Here is a 24695-nt window from a genome sequence, read left to right on the forward strand (position 1 = left end):
TTTTTTTTTTTGAGTCATTTTTCGTGCAATTTTCAAACACATATCATGTTAACATAGGAATGGGCAACGAAGGGTCAAATTCTGGTGACGAGTTTGCAATCCAGTTTGTCAGTATTGTGAACTCACTTGTAGCTGGTTCCATGAGTGCTAAGGTATGTTACTGTGTATAATATCATGAAACACTTGTATGTTATGTTACATAAGTTTGCACGTTTGTTTTGTTCGTTGGTTGTGTTTCATTTTTGGTGGTTGGCGGTTTTGGGCTCTTTAACTCTTTTAATTATCCTGACATGGACCAAAAAGGTGAATTTTGCCCAATCACGAGCCGTGCTTAAGCTTCATTCGTGGGTTCGAATCCCACCGCAGACTAGATTTTTATTTGCATCTTAAAATAACTGAAAATGGCTTATTTCGCTATAATGCTTCTTACAAACCTAGTATACTTTGGTTTATAGGCTACATAATGATATCATTATGGTTGAACTGCATGAATTCTTTATGGCAGATCACCAGGGTTGCCATCGGCATTGAACTCGAAATAAGGACACACGAACAATTGGACTTTCATGTCAAACGAAACAAACGTTTTTGAACAAATCTTTGCATTTATACGAGCCTTGACATATCACATGTCATATTTTTTTGCCAGGAACAATCTGTTCCAACTCCTTGTTCGTAGAAAACACTTGTTAAAAATAAGACAAAATAAGGACTCAAGTCAAAAACAAGGACAGTTCTTAGAAATAAGGTCAAAAACTTTTTCTAAGACATTGCTCTTCAAAATAAGGACAAATCTTAGAAATAAGGACGGTATGGCAACCCTGCAGATCACAGTAATGAATATTGCATATAATATAATTACCCACATAGGTTACAAGTTGCAAAATTTGAGGCGAGAATGCCTATGTTATGGGTTCGAATCCCACCGAAGGCAATAAACTTAAATTCCAGTTCCTAATGCATGTCCATATTCAAAACCCGTCCGTATATTACCAATACAACTTTTGTTTTAGAAGTTATATCTTGATGCTAATTAAGGGCCCCAAACCGCCAAACCACCATAGTTTGTCATTCATTTTGTTCATTTTTCCGTTTGCATGGTTTATTTCATTGGTTTGTGTTCATCAGGATCAATTCAGTCGGTGTCTTGGCACTGACTTCATGCTCGATCACCTAAAGGCCATTGCCAGTCCGTCCAGAGAGCTATTCCGTGCCCTTGTTAACATGGTCAGTTGCAATTCAATGCTGTAAGGCTGTTGCTGTTGTGTATGCATGTTCTCACGTTCGGGAAAGTACCTGCTTAAACTGCTTCGTGCTCGTTAATTTGTTAACCCCGTTTAAAGCTGGTTTACAAGCGAGTTTCGTGCAGTTTACCGTTGCTAGTTTTTTTTCAAGACTTTGATTGTAACAGTTGAGCGAATAAACCTGCTTTAAGCCCGCAAATTAATAATCCGTTTTATCAAATGTACATGCAATGTATGCATTGTACCTAACCAATTAAAGTTTGCCTAAACCGTTTTTTTTTTACAAACAATTAAAAAAAATTTGTTTTATGACCTTAATGGTTGGTTGATCGAAAACCGTTAAATAATTGTGTAGAAAACAATGTCACATTTTCAATTTTATCGAAAACGTGTATTATTTAGGTGTAGTACCTAACTCCAGTAACAAAAATAGGTAAATGTTTGACAGTTCAGGCATGCTAAACTGATTTATTTTTTATGCATATTATTTTTGTTTTTTATTTATTTTATTTTAATGGAAATATCAATTTGTTTGCATGAAAGCGTTATTTATTTATTTATTTTGGCGGACGGGTTAATATTTTGTTGTTATGGGTTAAGTAGGTGTAAAAAAACAACGTTTTTATGCGGTATAATTTAAAATATGTAATGTGTTTTCGATTTCATGCCCGTATATATACCCAACAGAACTTATTTTTAAAACTTCGTTGGTTTTACATCCAGCGCAAAACAGGCACTTACCTTTATTTATGCAACAATATCTGCTATTAACGAATAATATAAATTAAGACCGTTTAACCAATTCTTGACAATAACTGGTTTATTAACAACAGGGCGTGGAAGACGAAGGGGTGCTGTCCGTGCCTCGACCAATCAAAAACGTTTTCATCATACTGATGCTTTTTGATTGGCTGCCTGACATTAAACAGGTATGTGTGTGTTTTATCCATAGATTTAGCAAATCGGTTTTTGTGTTTTTGAGGTGTTGTGCAGAGTATAGTTCGAGTCGAGTATTTTAAAACATAAAATCCGGGTTAATTCGAGTATTTTACTGAGTGTGATTTGAGTTATGTCAAGTGTTACTGAAATCAACCTAGTTCAATTCGAGTACTTTAATAACCCTAACTCGAGTCAACTCGTGTTTTCTTGTGCAGTATAACTTGGGAAAAAAACGAATACTTTAAAAATATTTAAGTTATGTCAAAACGAGTATTTTTGCTGATTGTAACTCGAATAAAATCGAGTTTTTTGACTGAACGAGTTAAAACGAGTTTTTTTTCGGAATAATTCAAATCAAGACCAGCATTTTCCCCCTAAAACCAAAATTAAGGTTACGTCATTACATTGTGACGTCACTTATTATTACTTGAAACATTCTTTTGTAAGCGGCGCTACAAAAAGCCGGTCTCCCATGACCTAACAATGTGTACTGTGACGTAGGAGGACAAGCAGATTTGGCTCTCTTCTGTCCTCTTGCGGCTGTTTACATCATGCACTGCGAACAAGATTCTAGCTGGACATTGCAAGATTATAACGAAAGTTGTTGGTAAGTTAAGCCTTGTATTTCTAGTAGCTATCAGTAACGTTAACATGGCTTGTTTGTTATTTATAAAATCGGTATACCCATTGGGTACCCAAGATGATCATAAATTCATTACTGGGTTCAGCCCTGAAGCGTCTATGCAGACCAGCGATCACGGCACACTTATATATAAATCACGGTATGCCTGGTCCTTTGAAGGCGTTATACCGAATCAGCCGGTCAGCAAGCATTCCCATATGGCAAGGCGTAAACAGAAAAATCTAGCTTGCGGTGGGATTCGAATCCACGACAGGAGTCTTTCCGACACACGAGCGTGCATAAGTCGGTATAACGCCTTCAACCCAAGCCCAAGTAAACGAAAAGCATTTTATCTGCAAACAAAACCATTTGGAATAGCTACAAATTCTAGTTTTTTCAAATCTGTGTATCATAAGGTTTCATAATTTGAATGTTTTCACCTTTATAGCTTGTCTAATCAACCATCCAACTTTGCATGAACAATCTGTGCTGAACCTTATCACGTTGTTTGAGAGATTGGGTTCCTTCTCAGTAACTCCTAGACAAACTCTTGCATTCTTCGAACTACTCAGACAAGATTCAACAAGCCATCAACACTTAGTAAGTATACAAGCCTGTGTTAAGAAAATTATATTACGAGTTATATATTTATTTTTTCGTTTAGTCAGCTGTAGCACTTGTTACAAGCAAGTTGTATTCTGATTAAAGTCAGTTTCCTAACGAGCTTCGTGTGGTCAACTGTAGCGCTTATTACAAGCATGCGTTCTACATTTAAAGCAGGTTTACCAACGAGCTTTGTTCAGCCAAATGCAGTCCTTTTGTCAAAGCAAATCTTATTAAAGCGGATTTCCTAACGAGTGTGTGTTGTCAGCTGTACCGCTTATTACAAGCAAGACTTATGCTAAAGCGGGTTTCCAAACAAGCTTTGTGTGGTCAACTGTAGTGCTTGGTGCACACGTAAAAATGGTCTGTTAATATGTCGATAGCAACATGCAACAATAGCTGTACAGCTTGGTTTTTGACCAATAAGTTGTGCTTGTTTTAGAACAAATACTTCGATCGAATGTTGACAAGTCTCACTGTGATGTCACACAAGGAAATGGAAAACAAGAAACCGGCATACTTCTTTGACTTGCAAGATGAAACTTCGGTATGCAATATTTTGTTAAGGATTTCACTGCGTCTGTCGATAAAATTATAACTTTTAACTACTTTCAATAAATGACGTCATAGGCAAAATAATGACGTCATATACAATGTTCTAAATATGACGTCGACAAAAGCCTTTTTGAAATATGTTTTAACAAAGCATTTTAATTTGTTGAATACATTATTTTTCTTTTATTCTTTTTGTTAGGTCATTTTTTCTTATTTAATTAGATGTTTAATAACTTGGTTAGTATAGATTGAAATTATTATTCTATTTTATTTTACAACAGGGCATTACTGCTCCCACTATTAAGAAATGGGGAGGTAACGGGTTTTCTCTTCACACGTGGGTTTGTCTCGAGTATTGCCCATTTATTGGCGCTCCAAGACGCAGAAGACAACTTTACAGGTAATATAACACTTACGACATATTTTCCGAACTTTTTGACGGTAAAAATCTCGCCCAAAGAGCTTTTCTGATTGCATGGGCTGTTTTTGTATCTTCCGTTATACATAAGTATAACGAATGGATCTTTTTATTAAAGATTGTAATTTTTTGTCTGTATAAAAACACAATTTCTAATAACAACAAGCACTCAATTAAAAAAAAATTTTTCCAAGTATATTTCCTATAAATTGCCTGACAGTTAGATTACTTAAGTATATTGGTAACATAGCCTTAACTTTCTGCCAGCCACATGAATCTGATTTGTCAAGCTTATTACGTCGATTTTCGTATCGAAATCAGTCAACATAATATCATGACAGTCACTGGACTTTCTGTAAGCAAAAACAATTTGAATTTTTGTTTCAGTTTTTCAACCGATAGCGGAACAGGTATGGAAGCTTTTTTCACCGGCGATTGTCAACTTGTGGTGGCAGTTAGTACCAAGAAAAGTTACTACACAGTCAAACTCAACGAATTTCCATTTACTGACAATAAATGGGTAAGTATTTAACCTAACTGGGCATTAAAACCTTCTTGAACCTCCAAATTAGGTCAACCTTTTAACCTTTAATTTGTATTAAAATCTGGTCTGCTGTGGGATTCGAACCCATGACTCATTTTAGGAAGCAAGTTTTCACTCTGAAATATTTCCGAAGTATTGTTTAAACCAGTGGTTCTCAAACTTTTTTTGTTGCGACGCCTCTGGTAAAGTTTTATGGAGTTGCGACGCACCAGCAAATAAAAGTTAATGAGGAAACTTATTATTAAAGTTATGTTTATTGATACGACAACAAAAAGCCACGAAACGGAACTATTCTGCGACGCCCTTGGAAAATTGAAACGACACACAAGGGCGTTGCGACGCACAGTTTGAGAACTACTGGTTTAAACGTTTAGTCACGAGAGAGAAATTACAAATTAGCAATATGTAGGCGTTTGCTGTGTGTACTACATTTTTGGGCCAGATTGCATATTTATTGGCCCACTGGTTCAAAAAGAAGTTTTTTTACCAAAGTGTAAGACCACTTGTTTAATTTTTGACGATTGTTGTGTTGTTAACTAACTATTACTAACCAAATATTGTTAACTAACTCTTCATATTTCAAGCATTGTGTTCAAATCGTACATCATCCTGCACGAAAAATTCTTGGCTTCAATGGACTTTTGACTGTCCACGTTGATAATACATTACGTCTCTCAACTTCTGTAAGGTGGGTAAAGTGATGGATTGACTGATATGCATTTCCTAAAGTGGTTCCATCAATCCCATAATATTGTATAATATATAGACAAGTTGTTTGGCGACTGTTAGAGCTCTAAATCACTCAAATGTCCCGGTATTTGTGAAAACTGTAGCTAAATTTGATTCACAGAATCTTAAATGATAAAAAAGAGCTTAAAAAAGTAGCCTTTGTAAAAATCCCATCTCCTTAACTAGAATATTGGTTAGATAAGCCTTGCTACATGGACATATAGATGTGGAATTATTTTAATTTTCGTTTTTTTTTTCAGGTATCCTTCGTTATCAAGCACTTTCACTCTTTGTCACATCGGTTCATCCGGACACCGAACCAACGCTTCGATGACGTCAGTGGATGGGGTGACGTCAAACGCAAAGTAAGTGTTACCATCAGGCTACGAACGTTGTAATGTAAATACACTATTTTGGATTTGTTTTGCTCTATACAGTCACTTATGTCCACAACATAGGCAATTATGACGTCAACAATAACTCATGACGTCATAGTAAACATTAATTACTTCTGACGTCAGATGTAACGCTACACATTTTTTTGGTGACGGAATATTTTTTGTTTCGTAGTGAGAACAATTCGTCGAACGCCGATCGCGTGGTAACCATTGACAACGGGACGCAGGATGACGTATGGGGACAAGCTACCTCGTTGCTGGGGCAACTGGGGTCGGTGGTGGTTTTCAACGAAGCCCTGAAGGAATCGCAGATGACTGCCTTACATAATATTGGTAATTTCCCGTGTATTGGTTAAAATTTTGTCAAGTATTTTTATTTTTTTAACATAATCCTTGATGTGATTTTTAACCGGTACTTTTTCCTTCTCTGTACATTTTTGTTCTGGTTCCCCTTTTCTGAATGGGGACACATATAGTTTTTGAGTTTATCTTTTTTACCTGTCTGATTTGTTCAATGCGTTAAGCCAAAGAAGGATGCTTCAAAGCTATTCAAATTCCTCCATGTTAATTAGTTATCCAAAGTAGATCCTCGCAAAATTTGACCCTGAATGACCCAGCGGTTCACCCACAGGCCCTCAAAACTTGAAATTTTGAAAACGGCTATGTACACCAAAGTACATGATGTAGGAATTTCATACTTTATTGGTTGGTGCATTGCTAAGTATTGTAAAATATTTTGTAACATTTAGTTGGATTCACTCATTTTTCATTTTTTCTGTGTAACGCTGGTTTGTTCAACGCATTTGGTCAAGAAAGAGTGCTTCAAATTTGTTCAAATTTACACACATATGTCAGTTGGTTATCCTTAGTTAATCCTCCCAAAGTTTGACCCCGAATGACCCAACTTTGTCCCAATTATTTAGGTTTATTTCTCATTCTTATTTCAAGGTCTTGACATGTGGAAAGCCACTCGTTCTGGGGAAAGTCCCTTCGAAGAAATCCCCTCTTCCAAGATCGTTCTTTACTACGAAGCGAAGGCTTGTTATCGACATGTGTGCAAGGATTTATCCTGCAACGCATCCCGGGATGGCAGATTGACTGGTCATAAAATCTATACCTGGGATATTAAGGTTGGTACCCTAGCTGTGGTACGTCTGGGATTCGAACCCACCACGTCTGTATCAAGTGACAAAGCTTTTTTGAACTTATGCTAGCTCAGTTGCAGCCTAAACGAAAAATAAAATATTAAATATGTCTTGCTGGTGTTAGTTGTTTAGATACACAAATTCTTTCATAGAAATAGCTCTGGTGTACTGTGATAATGGTAAACGCATCACCTTGGATCAGATACAGTGTAACATTTGGTAGTTGCTTCAAAAACAATGTTTGTGGATTTTGCAATTTATTTTTGCCATTTAGCTATTTTCACAGAAGCGTATAATACCCTTACACCACCACTGAAGAGTTTTTGCCAATGTAGACGATTCGGTTATATTTGCAAATTTCACTTTTTTGCATACTAAAACCAAAATACTAGCTTTTTAACAATTAAAACTATTTTTGGTTTATGGCTTATAACAGTTAATCAGAAAAAGTAACTTGGGAGATTGGAATTTACATTAACCCAATTTTTCTGTATTTAAATACCAAATATTAAAACTATTGTATGTGCTATAAGTTTTAATTGAATGAAGTTTTGTGTTTTGCACAGGACTCGATCAACTGTATCGGTGGAATGGCCGTCATAACGCCCATTATTGACGTCATACGCGCTCGATTGTTGAACAAATCACCGACCGTGACCGATTTTTCAGATGATGAAGAAAATGCGAGGTGAAAATATTTTTGAATCTAAATTCCATAATAATCAGTAAATTACGATATTTTATGGCATTTTGATCCTCATTGGAGCCTATCATGTGCGAAAAATGGCTCTGGTTGCATAAATTTAAAAATTGAATAAAAATTTTTAATTTGTGTGATATAAAGAAAAATATATGAGCCGAAACCTAACTATTCGTTAAAACTTAACTTAATAGGAAGTATAACTGTCCAAAAATATTAAAAATGTTTTGAATTGTTTTTACAGCAATAACGAATATCATGATTTACTCAGGGAACGAAAACGAAGCATTACAGGTGAAGTGTAAAATAATAGTCTTGAAATACTCTGATTTGGGAATCATAAATACGTAAATAAATCTTAGTGCCGATGTTAGTTTAAAAAATTTTCTGTCGTTTTTTTATGGTAAACAGTTGTTTCTTTGACAACAGCTTGCAGATATCACAAGAACCCACTTGCCAACCTTTTCAACGTAATCACAAGTTTTCTGACCAGCAGTAATTCCTCCACTGGGTGGCACTCTACCAATGCTGACGTCATGATTAAATGTGCCAGTTTTGCCACTATTGGCGCCCTTCTACAAAAGGTATAAACGTATACGGTATTGTAAGAAAGTTTGGAAATTAAAGTACTGTATTTTGCTGATACTATTTACAGAAATGTTGAATTTTTTGATAGATTTACAAATTGACATTTATTTTTGAAACTGGCAGTTTATCCATAAAAATGTCTGAAAACTATCGAAACTTAAAAAAACCTTATCGTGCCGTTGTCTTTTTGCAGCTACCTATTCAATTGTTGGATAAAGACTTGCTTCGTGCCATCCAACACCTTGTGACATGTGTCAATCAGGATCAATCAAATGGATCCACCCTACTGACTGACATCTATCAATACATCCTTTTCGACTTCAGGTACAAAGATTAATGTAAATTTCTCAAATAAACCAACATAACTTATATGACGTGGCAGTAAACGACGTCAACATACTTTTTAATGACGTCACACTTATATTGCGTAACGTTAAATTACGTCAACACACTTTTTAACGAAGTCACACATAAATGACGTAAGAGTAAATTACGTCAACGCACTTTGTAATGACGTCACACATAAATGTCGTGAGAGTAAATTACGTCAACACACTTTTTAATGACGTCGCACAAATTAGGGAGTGACAGTCAATCATGTCACACATACATGACGTAACAGTAAATGACGTCAACTCATTTTTTATGCATGTTTGAAAACAAAAGGTCCCATTCGTTTTTACAATAATCTTGTTTTCAGGATTTGGTGTTTAACAAATGTCGACGCCCAGTTCGGTCATGTGCAATATCTTTCCACTCTCATCAAAGAAAATAAGAAAAGTTTAAGATCAACTTTTGGTGTCCAATATATGCTTGACGTCATCAAAACGTATTACTGGTGAGTGACGTCATAAGTATAGTCGAGTTAATTACTCCATGATAAATTGTCCGAGTCAGCACAAGGAAAGCCAAATCGAAGTATTCTACCCTGCTCAGTAACTCTGTGCATCAACCCGAGTCATTTACATAACATTTACAAGATGACTCAACTTAAGAGCAAGTTCCTACTCTGATTTTTTATTTCTGATAAAATTGCAGTCACACTATTATTGTAAACAACGTACATTTTTTGACTATGTTTTATTGTGTATTCTGTCCACTGTTTACAAATTTGTGTATATACTGTGAGAAACAGGTGTTTGACACAGTGATGTGAAGCTGTCTTACTTTTCTATAACAATTATTAAAATCCTTGTTCAATGCGTAGCACTTCTGGCCCTGATCTGAGTGATGACGATGCTCTTATTATCCGTTGCTCTCTGCTCGGCCTCGTCAAGTTCTACGTCATTGATGACATCACAAGTGAGGAGGTGGACGCCCTCCTCAATTTTGTGTCGTCAGCGAACGAAGAGAATGAAAAACTGGTAAAAAATATAAGCAACAAGTTTTAAAAAGTGGTAACCTAAAACCTATAACCCAGGGGTTCCAGGGGTAAAGGGGGTAAATCTATCCCCAAATGATAAAATAGACTTTCTTATAGAGTTTTACATGATGTGATTTATTGTCTTTATAATCCCGCAGAAACATTTGCAACAAACTGTTAATCAACGTATAACTTCGTTTTGCAACAATTTTGAGGTATAACTATTTAACAGATAGAAGCGCTTACTTTTTTTCTTTTAAAACTGCTAAAGGGACAAAACAATCTAAAAAGGTTTTTGCACTAACGATGATAAATAACTTAGTTGTATATTTGTGTTTTTTGTTAGATATGCGAGATATTGGACTTGCTAAAATCTCTCTGGATGTGCCGATGTCGAGACCAACTATGCAATTTACTTGTCGAGTCGAAATCTGTATGTTGTCTTTACTCTGTGCTTGGCATTCAGGAGTTTTCGAATTTGGTGAAAGCCGACGTTTGTGAGGTAAAAAACGCGTTTTATTTCATTTGGCATTTTACGTTAACGCAGGAAAAAAAAGAAATTATGTAATATAGGAAAGGCAAAAAAGAGTTCAAATGAAGCCTTTGACTTTAAACAATTGTGGCCATTACGTAAGTACTTGCTATAACGTAGGGATGGGCAAAAACTATAAATGTTCTGTTTGGTCGAGAATGCTTGGTATATTGTGACGTCACAAACATTCCCAATTCCACACTAGTTTTGTGGCTTCCCAAGGTCCTTTACGTCACCAGCGGTGTATTAAGCTTAACAGGCACCGGAAGTACGCGTTTTCCACGATCTAACGCAGTGGTCTTCAACCTTTTTTAAAGGCGACCCCAATTTAAAAGAAAATTAAATCAGCATTTACATGCGACCCCATTTTTTCCAATAGGGAGAAAAATGTTTGTAGTAATGCCAAAACTGAAACTATTTTTATGTAAATATGAACGCTCAATTTTCCAGTATACTTTAACTATTAACATTCAGCGTGCGTTATTACGCTTAAATGTTAGAACCCAAACGTTTTATTTACTTTGACCAGTCTAATTCGCGTTAAAGCTCACCAGTTTGCAGAAATCAGTAAATTCATGTATATTTCCCTGTACCCGCTGTATTATTTTGGACACAATATGTCATTAATGGGGCTCTATGGCGTAACAATGGGTTAGATGACTGTGTTTCATGTGGATTACTGCATCACAATGATTAGATTGTGACTGGAGCTACCAAGTTATACTGCAGAACATGAGCAAAGGTTGCGAACTAGAACAAAAACGTATCATTTTTTTAGGTAATAAATTTAAACGCCAATAACTTTTTCGCCAATAAGAATTTATAGCGACCCCAGAAACAGTTTAGGCGACCCCACTTGGGGTCGCGACCCACAGGTTGAAGACCACTGATCTAACGCATTTAAAAAAACAGTCATTTCATAGATATAGATACCCTTTCGAATACCAGTTTCGTGTGTTAGCATGGCATGAATTTGCAAATTTAATGCTCGTGTCAGTTTGTTGTGTCAACTGTTCGGCCGAGCACTGAGCATCAAAAACAGCGATGCTCGGTACCGAGTACTCGGTTTCTGGCTCGGCTCGGCCCCTTCCTGATATATCAGTGTAACGGACAAAGGCCTGATGTAAACAGAGTCATATGTATATCTGCAGAATTTAAATCGTATTTAATTTCCCGTTTCAGGTTTTAGCTCTCTTGTACAAAACACCTAGGATGCCTGATCGTCATAAGTCATTGTTACGTCACACTGGTGTTGGTCTTCATGGAGTTTTCTGGCAAATGCGTGAAGTCCATAAATATCCGCCGCTATGTCAGATTATACTTGATATGTTGCAGCAAATAGGTTAGTAATCATGTTGTAAATAAAACAAGCAGTTTGTCGCTTCCATAATAGGCTGACATGCTACATATATGTTTACAACATTAAAGGGGCTACTTAAGACAGAAACTTTGGTCGTACAACTCTTTTTGTTAACCTTTTTTTTACCTGCACTTATTTCTGTACTTTCTAAAAAGCAAGTGTCAAATAATGCTTATTGGGTGTTTTTTTACGTTCTTATTTGATACTGTACAACAGTGGTTCTCAAACTGTGCGTCGTTTCAATTTTCCAAGGGCGTCGCAGAATAGTTCCGTTTCGTGGCTTTTTGTTGATGTATCAATAAACACAACTTTAATAATAAGTTTCCTCATTAACTTTTATTTGCTGGTGCGTCGCAAGTCCAGAAAACCTTTCCAGAGGCGTCGCAACAAAAAAAGTTTGAGAACCACTGCTGTACAATATTGTTTAATATATCCTTGTGTTTTGTACCAGCCTAATAAATGATCTATATAAGTAAACTAATAGCTTTACACCTGGTTAAAATCCCTAAACTCGAGAAAGTATCTTTCAAAAAAACAGTATTGACCATAGTATAAAACCAAATCTAATCTTATAGCTATCATGTGGGCTTCTCTATATTCCAAATTTACAAACATATCCGTTAATAGCGTTTTAAACAAATAATATATTGTTGAAATATTTCTTTTGTTTCAGATTGTGACGCCGCACCGTTCGTGGCAGCTTTACACGTCATGCACCGTTGTGACGTCATGACGAAAAGAAAGGCGTGTCAGCTGTTTTTAACATTTGCTTATTCTAAAGCATCTTTTATCGTTGATTGTACAAAACAACACGCATGGCAGGTTTGTTAGACTGAAAAATGCATAATTTACAGTATGTGGAACACCATAGAATTTTCAATAAAAACTCCCGTTTAATTGGTAATTCCGATGTATTGCAAACTATACTCTGTACTAAGAAACACACTTTTTTCGTAGGAAACCTTCGCACGTCTTTTCATCGATGGTTTTGTAAAAAAGGAAAATCAGGTAATTTAGTTATTATGCTATATTTTTCCTTGACCTATCATTATGTGAAAACTTCTGTGTCAGTGTTGGTTATTTTTTTAATATTTTACTATTTTTGTGTATTTTTTGTCCTTACTGTGAAATCTGACTTTTTAATGCGTTGTGAACATAAAACGCAAAAACACAAAATAAACCAAAAAGATGACCACTATAAATAATTTAAAAAAGTTAACTAAAAATAGAAATAAACATTATTAAACACCGAACCTTTATCAAAAACCAAGTTATATTTACAGAACAAAAATTAAAATCGAACTCAAAAACTACATGTAAAAATAATTTTGTTTACAAATTCAGCAGAGATCGTTCAGCGAATGTTTAGAGCGCACAGAATCCACCACTGAAGCTTTGAATCCAGATGTAATAAACAGAGTGCAGAGAGGTGAGTGAAAAACAAGCTAGAATGTGACATGTTGCAAAAAACTAAAATGATGTAAATGATGATTTGTTAATACAGAAACTTTGGAGACAAACGGTCATGACGTGTTTATGAGTTCGTCAAGTTCAAGCTTAACTGACCAAATAAGGTTAGTTGAGTAGATGTATGTTTTAAGATCAGCTGTTTTTGTGTAAATGAATTTGTTATTTAATCAAAAATTTTCATGAAAATACGTACAATCACTAAAAAACGTATAAAGTCACGTACACTAGTCTGTATCTGTTTGTGTGTCAGAAAGTATATACTTTTGACCCTAAGATGAATATATTTCTACTGCGATCAGCCGTGAAGCATTCGAATCCCACTGCAGGCTACATTTTTCTAGCCGTGTCTTGTCACATGGGAATGCTTGGGAGATTCGGTATCACGCCTTTAATAGGACAAGCGTACTATGGTTTTGACCCTATCTTTATTATGGGTCCCCTTCCCTGAAGGGGACACATATTGATTTTACTCAAATTGTTTTGTTTTCTTTTATTTTATTTTATTTCTTTTTTTTCTTCCCAAAGTTTGTCGGCCTCGTTTTTCCATCAAATGTTTGATGGATTTGGCTGAAATTTACACAGATAGTAGATATAGTTATGTAGATGTGCATCCCACTTTGTTTTTGTTGATAACCCCAGTATTTACCCCGCTAGCCCCCTAAAATGGGTGTTTTTACCCAAAGTTTGTCCGACATGATTTTCCATCAAATGTTTGATGGATTTGGCTGAAATTTGCACAGATGGTAGATATATTCATGCAGATGTGCATCCCACTTTGTTTTTGTTGATAACCCCAGTAATTACCCCGCTAGTCCCCTAAAATGGGTGAGTTTTTAAACAGTGTCAGAATTGGCTGAAATTTGGATAGCTTGTAGAGTATGCCATTTATAGGTGTCGATTGTTGTGTTCAACCCTGTAGTACTAACATTTACCCCACAAGCCCCTAAGTGTAAAACGTATTTGTATTTTACTGGGCACCACAAACGAAAGATTTCTTTGGCGCAATAGTCTTACAAGGGCAAGGGCAACCAGTTGTTTGTTGCTCGTTGGTGGGTTGCTTGGTGGACGGTTTTTGTGCCATGGCAGTTAGGGGCTTGTTAACAGCCCTATGACGTCAGAAACATTAACGGTTGTTGCTCAAAACACCTCTAGTGGTCGAAATTTTAAACATTGGCGGATTGGGCTGAAATTTTGCAGTACTATTGATTGAGTCATTGTGATTTTTATATATTTTTTATTTTGTGTGCCGGACCCCATTAGTTACCCTACTACCCCCCTAAAATGGGTCAGTTTTTTGAAACGTTAAATAGGACATACTTCAAACAATATCTGGGGTGAATCTAATTTTATAGTTTGTATTCTACATAGTATTATTATTTAAGCCCAGTGCCGATCACTGTGTTTTACCTTACAACACTCGACTTTCTCATGGTTATCTCTTGAACTGCATTATGTTCAACTTTGCATGTGTGGGGACCCATGAGTTTTTGCCTGCAGAAACGACTAAGGTTATAAAATACCGTGGCTAATATGGGACCCAATACAAAATAAGCATAGGAAATATATTAATGTTTTAAAATAGGTTATAGTGTAAATGCAACAACAAAATGTGCTAAGCCACCATTCTAGTTTTTTCTTGTTTTTAAAAACAGCTCACCTTCAGCAAGCGACCGACACAGCTTCAAGCAGCAACCCTCTCCGAACGGCTCAGCAGTCTATGACGGAGACATGGTATGACGTCAGAAATGGCTTGCTTAATTTTAACCAGTCTACATTCCTAAAAGAATGAAATGTTTGTTTAGCGGTCTTGCTTTGCAAATAAGTGTGGGCTTTAAACACTGTTTTGAATGTTTGTATTCTCTCTCAGGACTTCACCATAGTCAACCACAGTGAAGCGAAAATGGACGGTGACGTCACTGACCTTCTTACGGAGTCAATTTTCCTGCTCGTGTGGAGGGGAATCACCGGATCGACCAACACAGCTTGGACTGTGAGTCAATAACTCGAGTGGAGTACACTTATCTTTTCTTCAAATAACATAAATAACATACCTTATTCAAATAGAACATTTAAGCGTAAGGTTCAAAATCCCTGCATAAATTTTGTAAAGCCTAAAAACTACCTTTTAACAAAATTTATCGTTCATGTGGTTCTAAACAATTGGTCTTTTGTTTAGGACAGGGGTGTGCAACCTTTGTCACTGTGGGGCCAAATACGATCACCATAATTAGATGGCAGGCCACACCATTATGAAAACAAGGTGATCTTACTTTGTTGCCTACCAAAAATGCCAATATTGAGTTAACAAGTACAATGCGCATTTGATTCTAACAGTATTGTCAGGCCCCAAAAATATCACCGGGCGCATTAATTTGCTCAAAAATGTATAATTACTGGACTCGTTTTCCAGTACATTTGAAATTTAAGAGTCTTTGCGGGTCGAGCAACGTTTAATCAACGGCCGTACTTGGCCCGCGGGCCGCAGGTTGCACACCCCTGGTGTAGAATCACAACTGTTGACCAATTTTGTTAAATAACATCGTAAACGAAGCGCTTGCATTTTTATTCCTTACAAACCATTTATTCATTAAATGTTCGCTATCCCTTACAGGAACGGAGAAAAACTTTCGCTGCCATCGATGACGTAGCTCGAGAACACAACGTTATAATCGACCCTTTACGCGCTAAAACCCGAATCCTCGAATCGTGCGTCGAGGCTGCATTGAGCGACGTTAGGGAATCGTCTGGTGTCGGTTCGAAATCGAAACACAGCGGTGTATCATACATCGTCGCCACAGAGAACAGCGAAAGACTCATGCAGATGATATTCGGATTTTTGAGAAATTCCGGCGAAGCCCCATCTCCAGAACTATGGACGGCTACGGTAGGTTATGTCCTTGGCCGAGTATCTCACTATCACGGTTCTTGCTTCAAAAGTTCGGAGTTCTGTTGATATTTGGTTCATCAGTATGCGTTGTTGAACTGGTTAAAGTATATTGCCGAGTACATAAGTAGCAATTCTTGGTAGTGAGTACTCGGGTGCTATAGCATGACGTGGTGCTTTCGGAGTACTGTGGTACTGTAGCTTGACTCTGCCACTACTCTGGTACTATAGCTTGGTGAGTACACCTGTACTACAGCTTGACTCGGTTAATATAGATTTTAAAAGTGCTGAGCCGGGAATTATACCTTGACTCGACGAGTACCTATAGGACTCGACTCGGCGGGTACTCGGGTATTAGAGTTTGATTTGGTCAGTACTCGGGTACTATATCGATTTAGGGCTTTCAGAGTACTGGTGTACTGGTTTCGACTGGCGGTTTTAGAGTACTCGGGTATTGTAGCTTGACTCGGCGAGTACTAGGGTGTTACAGGAACTGCTCGGCGGGTACTAGCTCGAATTGGTGCTTTTATAGTACCTGGGGTTATAAATTGAGTTGAGTACTCTGGTATTAAATCTTACCTCTGCGAGTACTGGAGTACTAGTTTGAATCTGTGTTTTCAAAGTACTCTATCACCATAACTCGCCAATTTACAATATAGTGACGAAGTTGATACATTTTCGTCCTTTTCTTTTAAGCATTCTGTATCCATTTTTTCAGCTGATGGAAAACGTATTTGCCTTGTACGATGCGCTTGTCGTATGGGAACAGAACGATCTACTTAGAGGCAACGAATGGACGGACCTTGCCAATATTGGTATCAACCTTCTACTGGGATGCATTGCTACACGAAAACTTGAATTGGTTGCGATGTCTTCAGCTAAACTGCATAATCTTATTCATTCCCGTGTACCTGGCAGCACACAAGAAGTGTGTTATATATTGGATGCCTTACACGGGTTCGTAAATGAAAGTATAAAAGGTGAGTTATATTGTACACACTGTTTTAAAGTATAAAGTCTCATCAGTGCAGCTGGTGGCAAGATATTGCCCGTTTAGACCAGTGTATCCACATAGACTTTACGGGCCTGGGGAAAAAAAGGCTTTACATCAAAAAGGTTTTAGCTCGTGTATATCATAGTTTTTAAAACATACTGTATGTATATCTTGTCAAGCAGCTTTATCCGTATGTTTCAAAATAAATAAGTTACTGATGATGCTATACAAACGAAACCTGTTTCAAATTTGCAGAATAAATTATTTAGCTTTCTAAAATTAACGTCTAAAAAGTTAGGCCATAGTTTTGCATTTTGCATTCACAACTTAAGTTTGATTATGACGTCATAATAAAATCTCCAGCTGTCAAATGACATAATCGCCTTTTATGCATTGTGACATCATCACACCAAGAAAACAATTGCTTTAACGAATTCTATGTTTTTGTGTTTATTTCAGTTTAATGTGATTTAGTAACTAAGTACACAATTGCCTAAACTACGTTTGCGCATGCGCAGACGACAGTGACGTGAAAGAATTCGTGGTGCCACTCGTCCGTGACCTGTTGGACAAAAACTTCGAGCGACTCAACATGTCTCCTCATTTGTCGGAACTACCCCCTACCACGGGAAGTCCCCGTTTCTACGAAGATTTCCTCCAGTATTGCGTTTCCCACGAGTGGAAGTCATTCATAAAAAACTGTGTAAGTTTTGCGATCCGGTTTTTACGTTTTTTTACATAAAGTAGATTTGATAAAAACGGTTCAGAAAATCAGGCATCCTAAGATGGATGGGCTTCGAAACCGAAATTTAGGATTCGATTTCAATTCGAATGGATGTACACTGAACTGTTTGTTGAGTCGTATTTTTTACGAAAACTAGTTTTATAGGTTCCTAATGAGACTGGGCGTATATTTATTATTATTTGCTATATGACTGGATGAAATGGACTTCGAAATGGAACCGATTGATATGATCCGGTTCCATTTCGAATCATGCTTTACTTTTTTTTGTCTTGGATCCTTAAAAATAAATGCACGAAGTTTCTTACTCTTAAAAAGACAAAAACTTCAAACAGCGGTGATAAATACTTACTGTTTGAGAATTTAATTTTCTGTTTTGTAGGTTTTGCAAAACGCCGAACAATTTCGTAGCAAAGCTTTCGCTGACCTTTTATCGTCCATGACGTCATACGCCGAGTCGGCCAGCGACGAACTGAAAGTTTCTCACCACAAGAGTGCGCGAGAGAGGGGTGAAATGAAACTGAGATTTCGGGCTGAGGTAAAATCAAAGTCGAATAAAAAATATCAATGATGTCTTTTTGTTCAGATACTGTGTGAATATGTGAAATGCAGTAAACCTTGGTTAATCCGAACTTTTTGTACCTCGAGTTTTTGTCCGAATTAGGCGAAGATCCGAATTAACCAGTGTCGATTAGTTATAAAGCCTTACCACATTATAAATCATTAGTACCTCAAGTTTTCTCCCAATTGGGTGAAGATTAAGATATTACTTCAGATATTAAATGTGTATTAAAAGTATGGATTCGAAATAACTATTTATAATGTTCTAGAACAGCAACCTGGTGTGAATATATTTCTATAGACTGAAAGCGTTTCATCTGCAGATATTCACCAATGCTTATTATAATTGTTTTGAAAATGTAGATTCGAAAATAACTATTCTGTTATATTCTAGAATACCAACTTTTGTACAAAGATTTGCCCGTTTAGCTTCTAGAATATATTTCTTTTTAGTTCGAATCTGATTTCTACAAGCGACAAGAAGCCGAATCGGAACGTCAGAGCAAAAATCTCAAATCGCTTCACAATCAAAATGTGAACGTTCTTCGCCAGTGGAGGGCGGTAAAGCGCTTCCTTGCGAGCGAGCGTGGTTTGTGGAGAGACAGGTAAAAACATTGGAATGTTGGTGATAAACTTTAATTATTGGTATGCTTTCACACAAAATTTAGGTTAATCGGAAAAATTGTTAGATTTATTTCAATTTTTAAAATTTTATTGTTGGGATACTGCGATTTATTCTTATCCTTGTCTGTACTGTTTATTATTGTACTTTTTTCAATTTTCCTGATGTCCCACTACAAATAGGAATGACCTAATCTAAAATAATTTTTGGGTTTAGAAATCCTGGTAAAACTTACTGGAAGCTTTCGAACGCCGAGAATTTTTCGCGCATGCGCCTGAAGTTGACTGAAAACTACAACTTTGATCGACACGAAGATTCAAGCAGGTTAAGAGATAACCTCGCACCCAACGACGTCAAGGTTTGGAATACAGATTTTTTTTAACTCTCTGTCATTCTGTTAAAAACTAGATTGAAGATCATGTCGTCTTAACAGTAGGGTTATATGGCTTCGAATACGCTTGCATTTTAAAAGCCATGACGATATTTTTTCGACCGCCCTTTACTTTTATCTGAATTAAATTCATTTGCAATTTGCATGTATCATGCGGCTAACAATCGAGTAAATACGGTATGCGATTATCTAGAAAAATCTTTTTTGTTTTGTTTCTAAAACTAAAATTTGTCGTTTGTTCTTCGCAAGGTTACTCTTTTGTAACATAACTCTCGAGTTTGACAAACCGTTACAAGAATAGCGATGCCGACTACTGAGTACCTGACAGATTTGAGCTAATCAAATAAAGTGTCTTAAAATAATGATTTCATAATATCATTACGGTGTTTTCGGTAAAATGAAAAAGTGTTTAAAGTTGCCTAGACACCCTGTACTATTATCAAGTATTTGATGTTTCTTTGTATCCGTGTAATCTGTGTCCTATGTACACTTAAACAGGAACACGCATTTAAACCAATACCCTTTTTAGGAACTACCCAATCAGGAAGCTTTGGTGCCAGCGAGCGCTGTGCTGCCAGCTAGTGACGCATCAAAGGAAGACGACAGCGTTGGAGATGAGGATTGGAGTTTACTTGCAACCAATACTGGGTAAAATAATGCTTGTCGTGTTTTCATGCCCTATCAAATCGTTAAGTTAGTTTACGATATCACCAACGACTTGGAATCAATGTTAGAACAAAAACTCCTATTTGCAATTGTTTCTTTCTTTGGGAACCAGGACATGCAATTGACCAGCATGTATTTTGCACTAACTAATGAGTTTACAATTATTAAGTGTGCAGTAAAATTATACATGAGAATAACCGGTTTTGTGAATATTGTAATATTTGAGGTAGTATAATCATAGCACTTTAACAATAACTATTCTTTATAGAGTTTGTATGCAGTGAGTATCTTTTTCATTGATGTACCTTTACAAAGCATGCAACTTTTGTATCAATATTTTATGCTACTCAAGTATTTATAGACGGGTGTAACTGAGGTAGCCTCAAATCACTGATGATTACATGAGCATTTTCCGAAATAATAAAGCATGACGCTTTTTAAATCTATTTGGGCCATTACATTCGTCATTAAACAAATCATCTAAAATTTAGTTCACAATTTACCTGATGATGAAAACAGTGATTGTTGAAACGTCTGCTAAAGAAGGTATTCACTTTAAAAATCTCGTATTACAGTGCTTCGAATGACGAACAAACGACCAAAGAGAAGCAAGTCATATCAGTGGATTGTCAGCTCGTCACACTAATGGATGTAGTAGCAGGAAAACTTGAAATTTCAACAACACACGTTTATTTCTATGATCGGAGCACAGGAGCTGAAGACAGTAAGTCACACACCGATATACTTAATGTATTCGCATGTATCACAGTACGCCAGGCCTATGGAGGCTCAATTTGGCAAAACGTCTGCAATAGGCCTGCTATATGAATGTAGATGAACATAAACTCATAACTGGGATCAGTCCTATAGCGTTCATGCTCACCGCTAAGCCTGTGTAGCTTAGTTGGTAAAGCGCGAGGCACGGAAAGACTCCTGTCGTGGGTTAGAATCCCACCGCAGGCTACGCCTTGCCATATGGGTAATGGGTATGCTTTGGTGTAACGCTTCCAATGGGCCTGGCCCCTGGCGTACTATGATTTATTGAAGCGTGCCATGATCGCTGGTAGGCATGCACGCTTTTGGGCTGATTCCAGCATGAATGTATAACATTTTTTAGGTTCCGAGCCTGGCATGGATTTCAAGTGGTCGCTTTACCAGCTGCGGGAAGTCCACTTGAGGCGCTATAACCTACGTAAAAGTGCCCTGGAATTGTTTCTCATTGACCAAACCAACTATTTCATCAATTTTGTGGAGCCCAGTCATCGCCACACTGTGTACAAAGCAATACTGAGTGTTCGACCGCCTAATTTACTGTACTATGGCATGCGGACACCACAAGAACTGTTAAAGGTAAGTTTGTATTGATTAAAGCGTTTTAGCCATTATATCGGTTTGTGATTGTATGTTAGTTGATAATGACATTTTTCTAACCTACGCCTTGCCATATGGAAATGATGGGCTGATTCGGTATGGCACCATCAATTGGCCTGGCGTAATGTGATTTATATATGAGTGTGCCGTGATCGCTGGTCTGCATAGACGCTTCTTGCTTTAAGTTTGCCGAAGTTTGGGGCCCAAGTACGAGTCTTGTTTAAAATAAGGTCTGAGTTGACTCTGAAAGTTAGGCAAAATTGCTAAACAAATGTTAGCAAGTGTGAAGTCAGCCCGAATCAAGATTGTTCCAGTCAAACCAAAGCTCGACTTACAACTTCGGTTGTTTGTTAGTTTTATACAAGGCGAAAATAGGCTCTGGTTGCGAGTATTTATTGCCAAATGAACAATATAATGCATAACTGATTTTAATTTTAGCCAACATTTTCTTGAATATTTTGATGTGATTTTTGTTTGTTCAGGCGTCTGGTCTCACACAGAAGTGGGTTCAACGTGAAATCAGCAACTTTGATTATTTGATGCAACTTAACACAATTGCTGGTAGAACCTACAACGATCTCAGTCAGTACCCAGTGGTAAGTTACAAAATATTTATTTGCTGTAAGTTGCTCCGCTTCCTTGCACGCATCTATGGCTGTTAAAGTATGCGTCTTCTAAATATTTTCAGTTTTACTTTTTGTCAGCAAAGTATCGTCTAAATTTCGGTAAATGCCCACACACCATATACACGCTTTGTATCAGCGTGTAAAGACAACTGTACAGTTATCTTTAGTCGTCTATCCAAAAGCAATACATTAACCTTAAACTTCATCAAAAATTCCCAAAAATTCGGATGTGTGTGGTCAAAGGTTACTGTAGGTCAAAACGCAATGTTAAAAAATCAAAACACAGAAATCTAAGCCATGTTGACTGTTTTATTAAGCTTATTTTTAAAACTTCGATTTTTCAGTTTCCATGGATATTGAAGGATTACACTTCGGAAAAGCTTGACTTGGAAGATCCAAACATTTATCGTGATCTGTCGAAGCCGATTGGAATCTTGAATCCGAAAAATGAACGCGAAGGTAAAAAAAATAGTAAAATAATCTGAGTTAGTTGTTGCTCACTCAAGTCAAGGCTTTAACTCAATTTGAGACACCACTCAACTTAACTCAAGTCCAAGTGACCGCAAAAAAATCTATTTGTTCTGCTGTGCACTAATTTGTCTTTCCAATTCTAGAAATAATTGCAAGATAAAAATACCTTGCTCACGTGTGTGGGGACTAATTCGCTTGTAGAAACAGTAGCCATGTTAAATGAAGGATAAAGATAGGGGTCCATTTGTAACATTTGTACATTTGTTAAAATATGAGGAAAATCCATCAGTAGGATACATATGTAAATTGACAACATATACAAAAGCCGCCTTTCTAGTTCCTTGGTGTCATAAAAAAAATGAATTCTGCTTTTTTACTGCGTTGGTTTAATGGTGTTATCTTAAAACTATTTATTTTTTTATCTTAGTTGGTGAAAAATATGATCACTTCGAAGACCCAAGCGGTGTGATCAAGAAATTTCATTATGGTTCTCATTATTCAAATGCTGCTAGTGTGTTGTTCTATCTACTGAGGATGGAACCTTTTACCACACTTCACATTCAACTACAAGCTGGAAGGTTGGTGTTAGATTTGTCGTTTTTCCAAAGTTGCGCAAATATGTGTTTGGGTTGATTTGTATTTTGCGAACAAGAAAGTTCTCCATATTTAGCTTTTTAAGGATTTGGAGTATTTTTCACTTGTAATTCAGCAAAAAACACGTTTCTGAATGATAAGCAATATATTGAATGACTGGTTTATAGTTGACTGTGCGTTTTCGGATCACGTCGGGGTCACCAATTAACCGCTGTTTATTTACGCGAGTCAAAAATGTCGAATGCCAATAGCACAACAAGGGCTAAAGAAGAAACGTTCCGAACAAAAATGGCACTTGACGTATTGTGCGGTTGGGTTACGCATGAATGAACCAAGCAGTTATGGAAAAAAGGTTGTCGCCACAATGTCCAATACAAAACATGCCTCGCCCAAAACCAAACCTTTACATGCAACATCATTGCAATCTTGATTCAATTTTTAAACATCTTTACCTCATTTTGACGTCATTAACGGGTGGTGACGTAAAATTCGTGTCTTTAACACACTTTCTACCTCAAATCAGGTTCGACTTGGCAGATCGCCAATTCCACTCACTGGCCGCAACATTTCAAGCCATGATGGAAACCAGCAATGATGTGAAGGAATTGATACCAGAATTTTTCTACATGCCCGAGTTCTTGGTCAACTCTAACGGTAAGTGGAGAGTTCAAATTGTGATTGTCACTGAAATAACTTTTTTTATAAGACAAATTACGATCAAACAAGCATAAGAGGTTGTTGGGATTTTGTCAACTAAAATTGTTTTGTTAAAAAAAGCAATATTAGAAATACATCACAAAATACATTGTGTGGATATAAAACTTCTTTGTTTTGTGTACTGCGAACTAATTTTCATGTTTTTTTGCTGTTTTTCAAACGTTCTATGGTTGAATTCTACTTCATAATTTTAAATATACCCAGTGCTTGTCACTAAATACACAATCATTTCACCCATTGTTGGCCTATGCAAATTTTATCATACTTTATCACTTATATTTTAAACAAAAAATTCATCTAACTTCCAGGATTCGATTTGGGCAAACTCCAGTTCTCGAAGGAAACAGTCGACAACGTCATCCTCCCTGCTTGGTGCAAATCCCCTGAAGATTTCGTCTACCAGGTTGGTTTTCCCTCCATTATCCTCTCACTATCATATAACCATAGTGACTTCATGCTTTGTTACGTCACAGCACCGTAAAGCACTCGAGTCTGATCACGTGTCAAACAACCTTCATTCGTGGATCGATCTGATTTTCGGCTACAAGCAAAGGGGCGAAGAGGCTGTGAAAGCGTTCAACGTATTCTACTACTGTACATATGAAGGTACGTGTGTGTTTACTGTTGTATGTACCGCTTGTATTTGCGTTATTCGTTTCTGTGTCTGTGTGTTGTTTGTTTGTGTGTGTGATAGTTTGTTATTCATTTCTGTGTCTGTTTGATATTTTGTGTCTGTTGGTTTTTGTGTGATTTTTTGTTGTTTGTTTGTGTGTCTGTGTGTTTTTGTGTGATATTTTTTGTTTGTTTGTGTCTATGTACTTTTGTGCGATATTTTTGGGTAGCAGT

At 36.8% G+C, this 24695-nt stretch overlaps 1 protein-coding gene across 3 annotated transcripts in view; it reads left to right on the forward strand.

Annotated features, from left to right (window-relative positions):
- LOC145203948 (neurobeachin-like protein 1) overlaps positions 1-24695 on the forward strand; it is a 40380-nt gene that overhangs the window by 8691 nt on the left and 6994 nt on the right. The window contains exons 12-52 of one of the 3 annotated variants that reach the window (XM_080076324.1): positions 58-152; positions 1129-1227; positions 2078-2173; positions 2685-2790; positions 3254-3405; positions 3851-3955; positions 4245-4363; positions 4769-4901; positions 5510-5613; positions 5915-6019; positions 6225-6385; positions 7001-7182; positions 7764-7885; positions 8142-8191; positions 8327-8481; positions 8679-8809; positions 9186-9323; positions 9693-9849; positions 10195-10350; positions 11563-11722; positions 12414-12562; positions 12698-12748; positions 13085-13169; positions 13245-13314; positions 14863-14941; positions 15078-15200; positions 15822-16094; positions 16813-17074; positions 17607-17791; positions 18213-18368; positions 18845-18996; positions 19230-19371; positions 19934-20052; positions 20646-20794; positions 21188-21420; positions 21924-22037; positions 22412-22526; positions 22966-23116; positions 23656-23786; positions 24158-24252; positions 24323-24455. In XM_080076324.1, the coding sequence (XP_079932450.1) occupies positions 58-152; positions 1129-1227; positions 2078-2173; positions 2685-2790; positions 3254-3405; positions 3851-3955; positions 4245-4363; positions 4769-4901; positions 5510-5613; positions 5915-6019; positions 6225-6385; positions 7001-7182; positions 7764-7885; positions 8142-8191; positions 8327-8481; positions 8679-8809; positions 9186-9323; positions 9693-9849; positions 10195-10350; positions 11563-11722; positions 12414-12562; positions 12698-12748; positions 13085-13169; positions 13245-13314; positions 14863-14941; positions 15078-15200; positions 15822-16094; positions 16813-17074; positions 17607-17791; positions 18213-18368; positions 18845-18996; positions 19230-19371; positions 19934-20052; positions 20646-20794; positions 21188-21420; positions 21924-22037; positions 22412-22526; positions 22966-23116; positions 23656-23786; positions 24158-24252; positions 24323-24455 (5493 nt within the window). The remainder of the gene's footprint in view (positions 1-57; positions 153-1128; positions 1228-2077; positions 2174-2684; positions 2791-3253; positions 3406-3850; positions 3956-4244; positions 4364-4768; positions 4902-5509; positions 5614-5914; positions 6020-6224; positions 6386-7000; positions 7183-7763; positions 7886-8141; positions 8192-8326; positions 8482-8678; positions 8810-9185; positions 9324-9692; positions 9850-10194; positions 10351-11562; positions 11723-12413; positions 12563-12697; positions 12749-13084; positions 13170-13244; positions 13315-14862; positions 14942-15077; positions 15201-15821; positions 16095-16812; positions 17075-17606; positions 17792-18212; positions 18369-18844; positions 18997-19229; positions 19372-19933; positions 20053-20645; positions 20795-21187; positions 21421-21923; positions 22038-22411; positions 22527-22965; positions 23117-23655; positions 23787-24157; positions 24253-24322; positions 24456-24695) is intronic. The other 2 variants (XM_080076325.1, XM_080076327.1) reach the window with 2 other exon arrangements.

This window comes from Phallusia mammillata, chromosome 8 (assembly GCF_965637545.1).
Source record: "Phallusia mammillata chromosome 8, kaPhaMamm4.hap1.1, whole genome shotgun sequence".
Taxonomy (NCBI): domain Eukaryota; kingdom Metazoa; phylum Chordata; class Ascidiacea; order Phlebobranchia; family Ascidiidae; genus Phallusia; species Phallusia mammillata.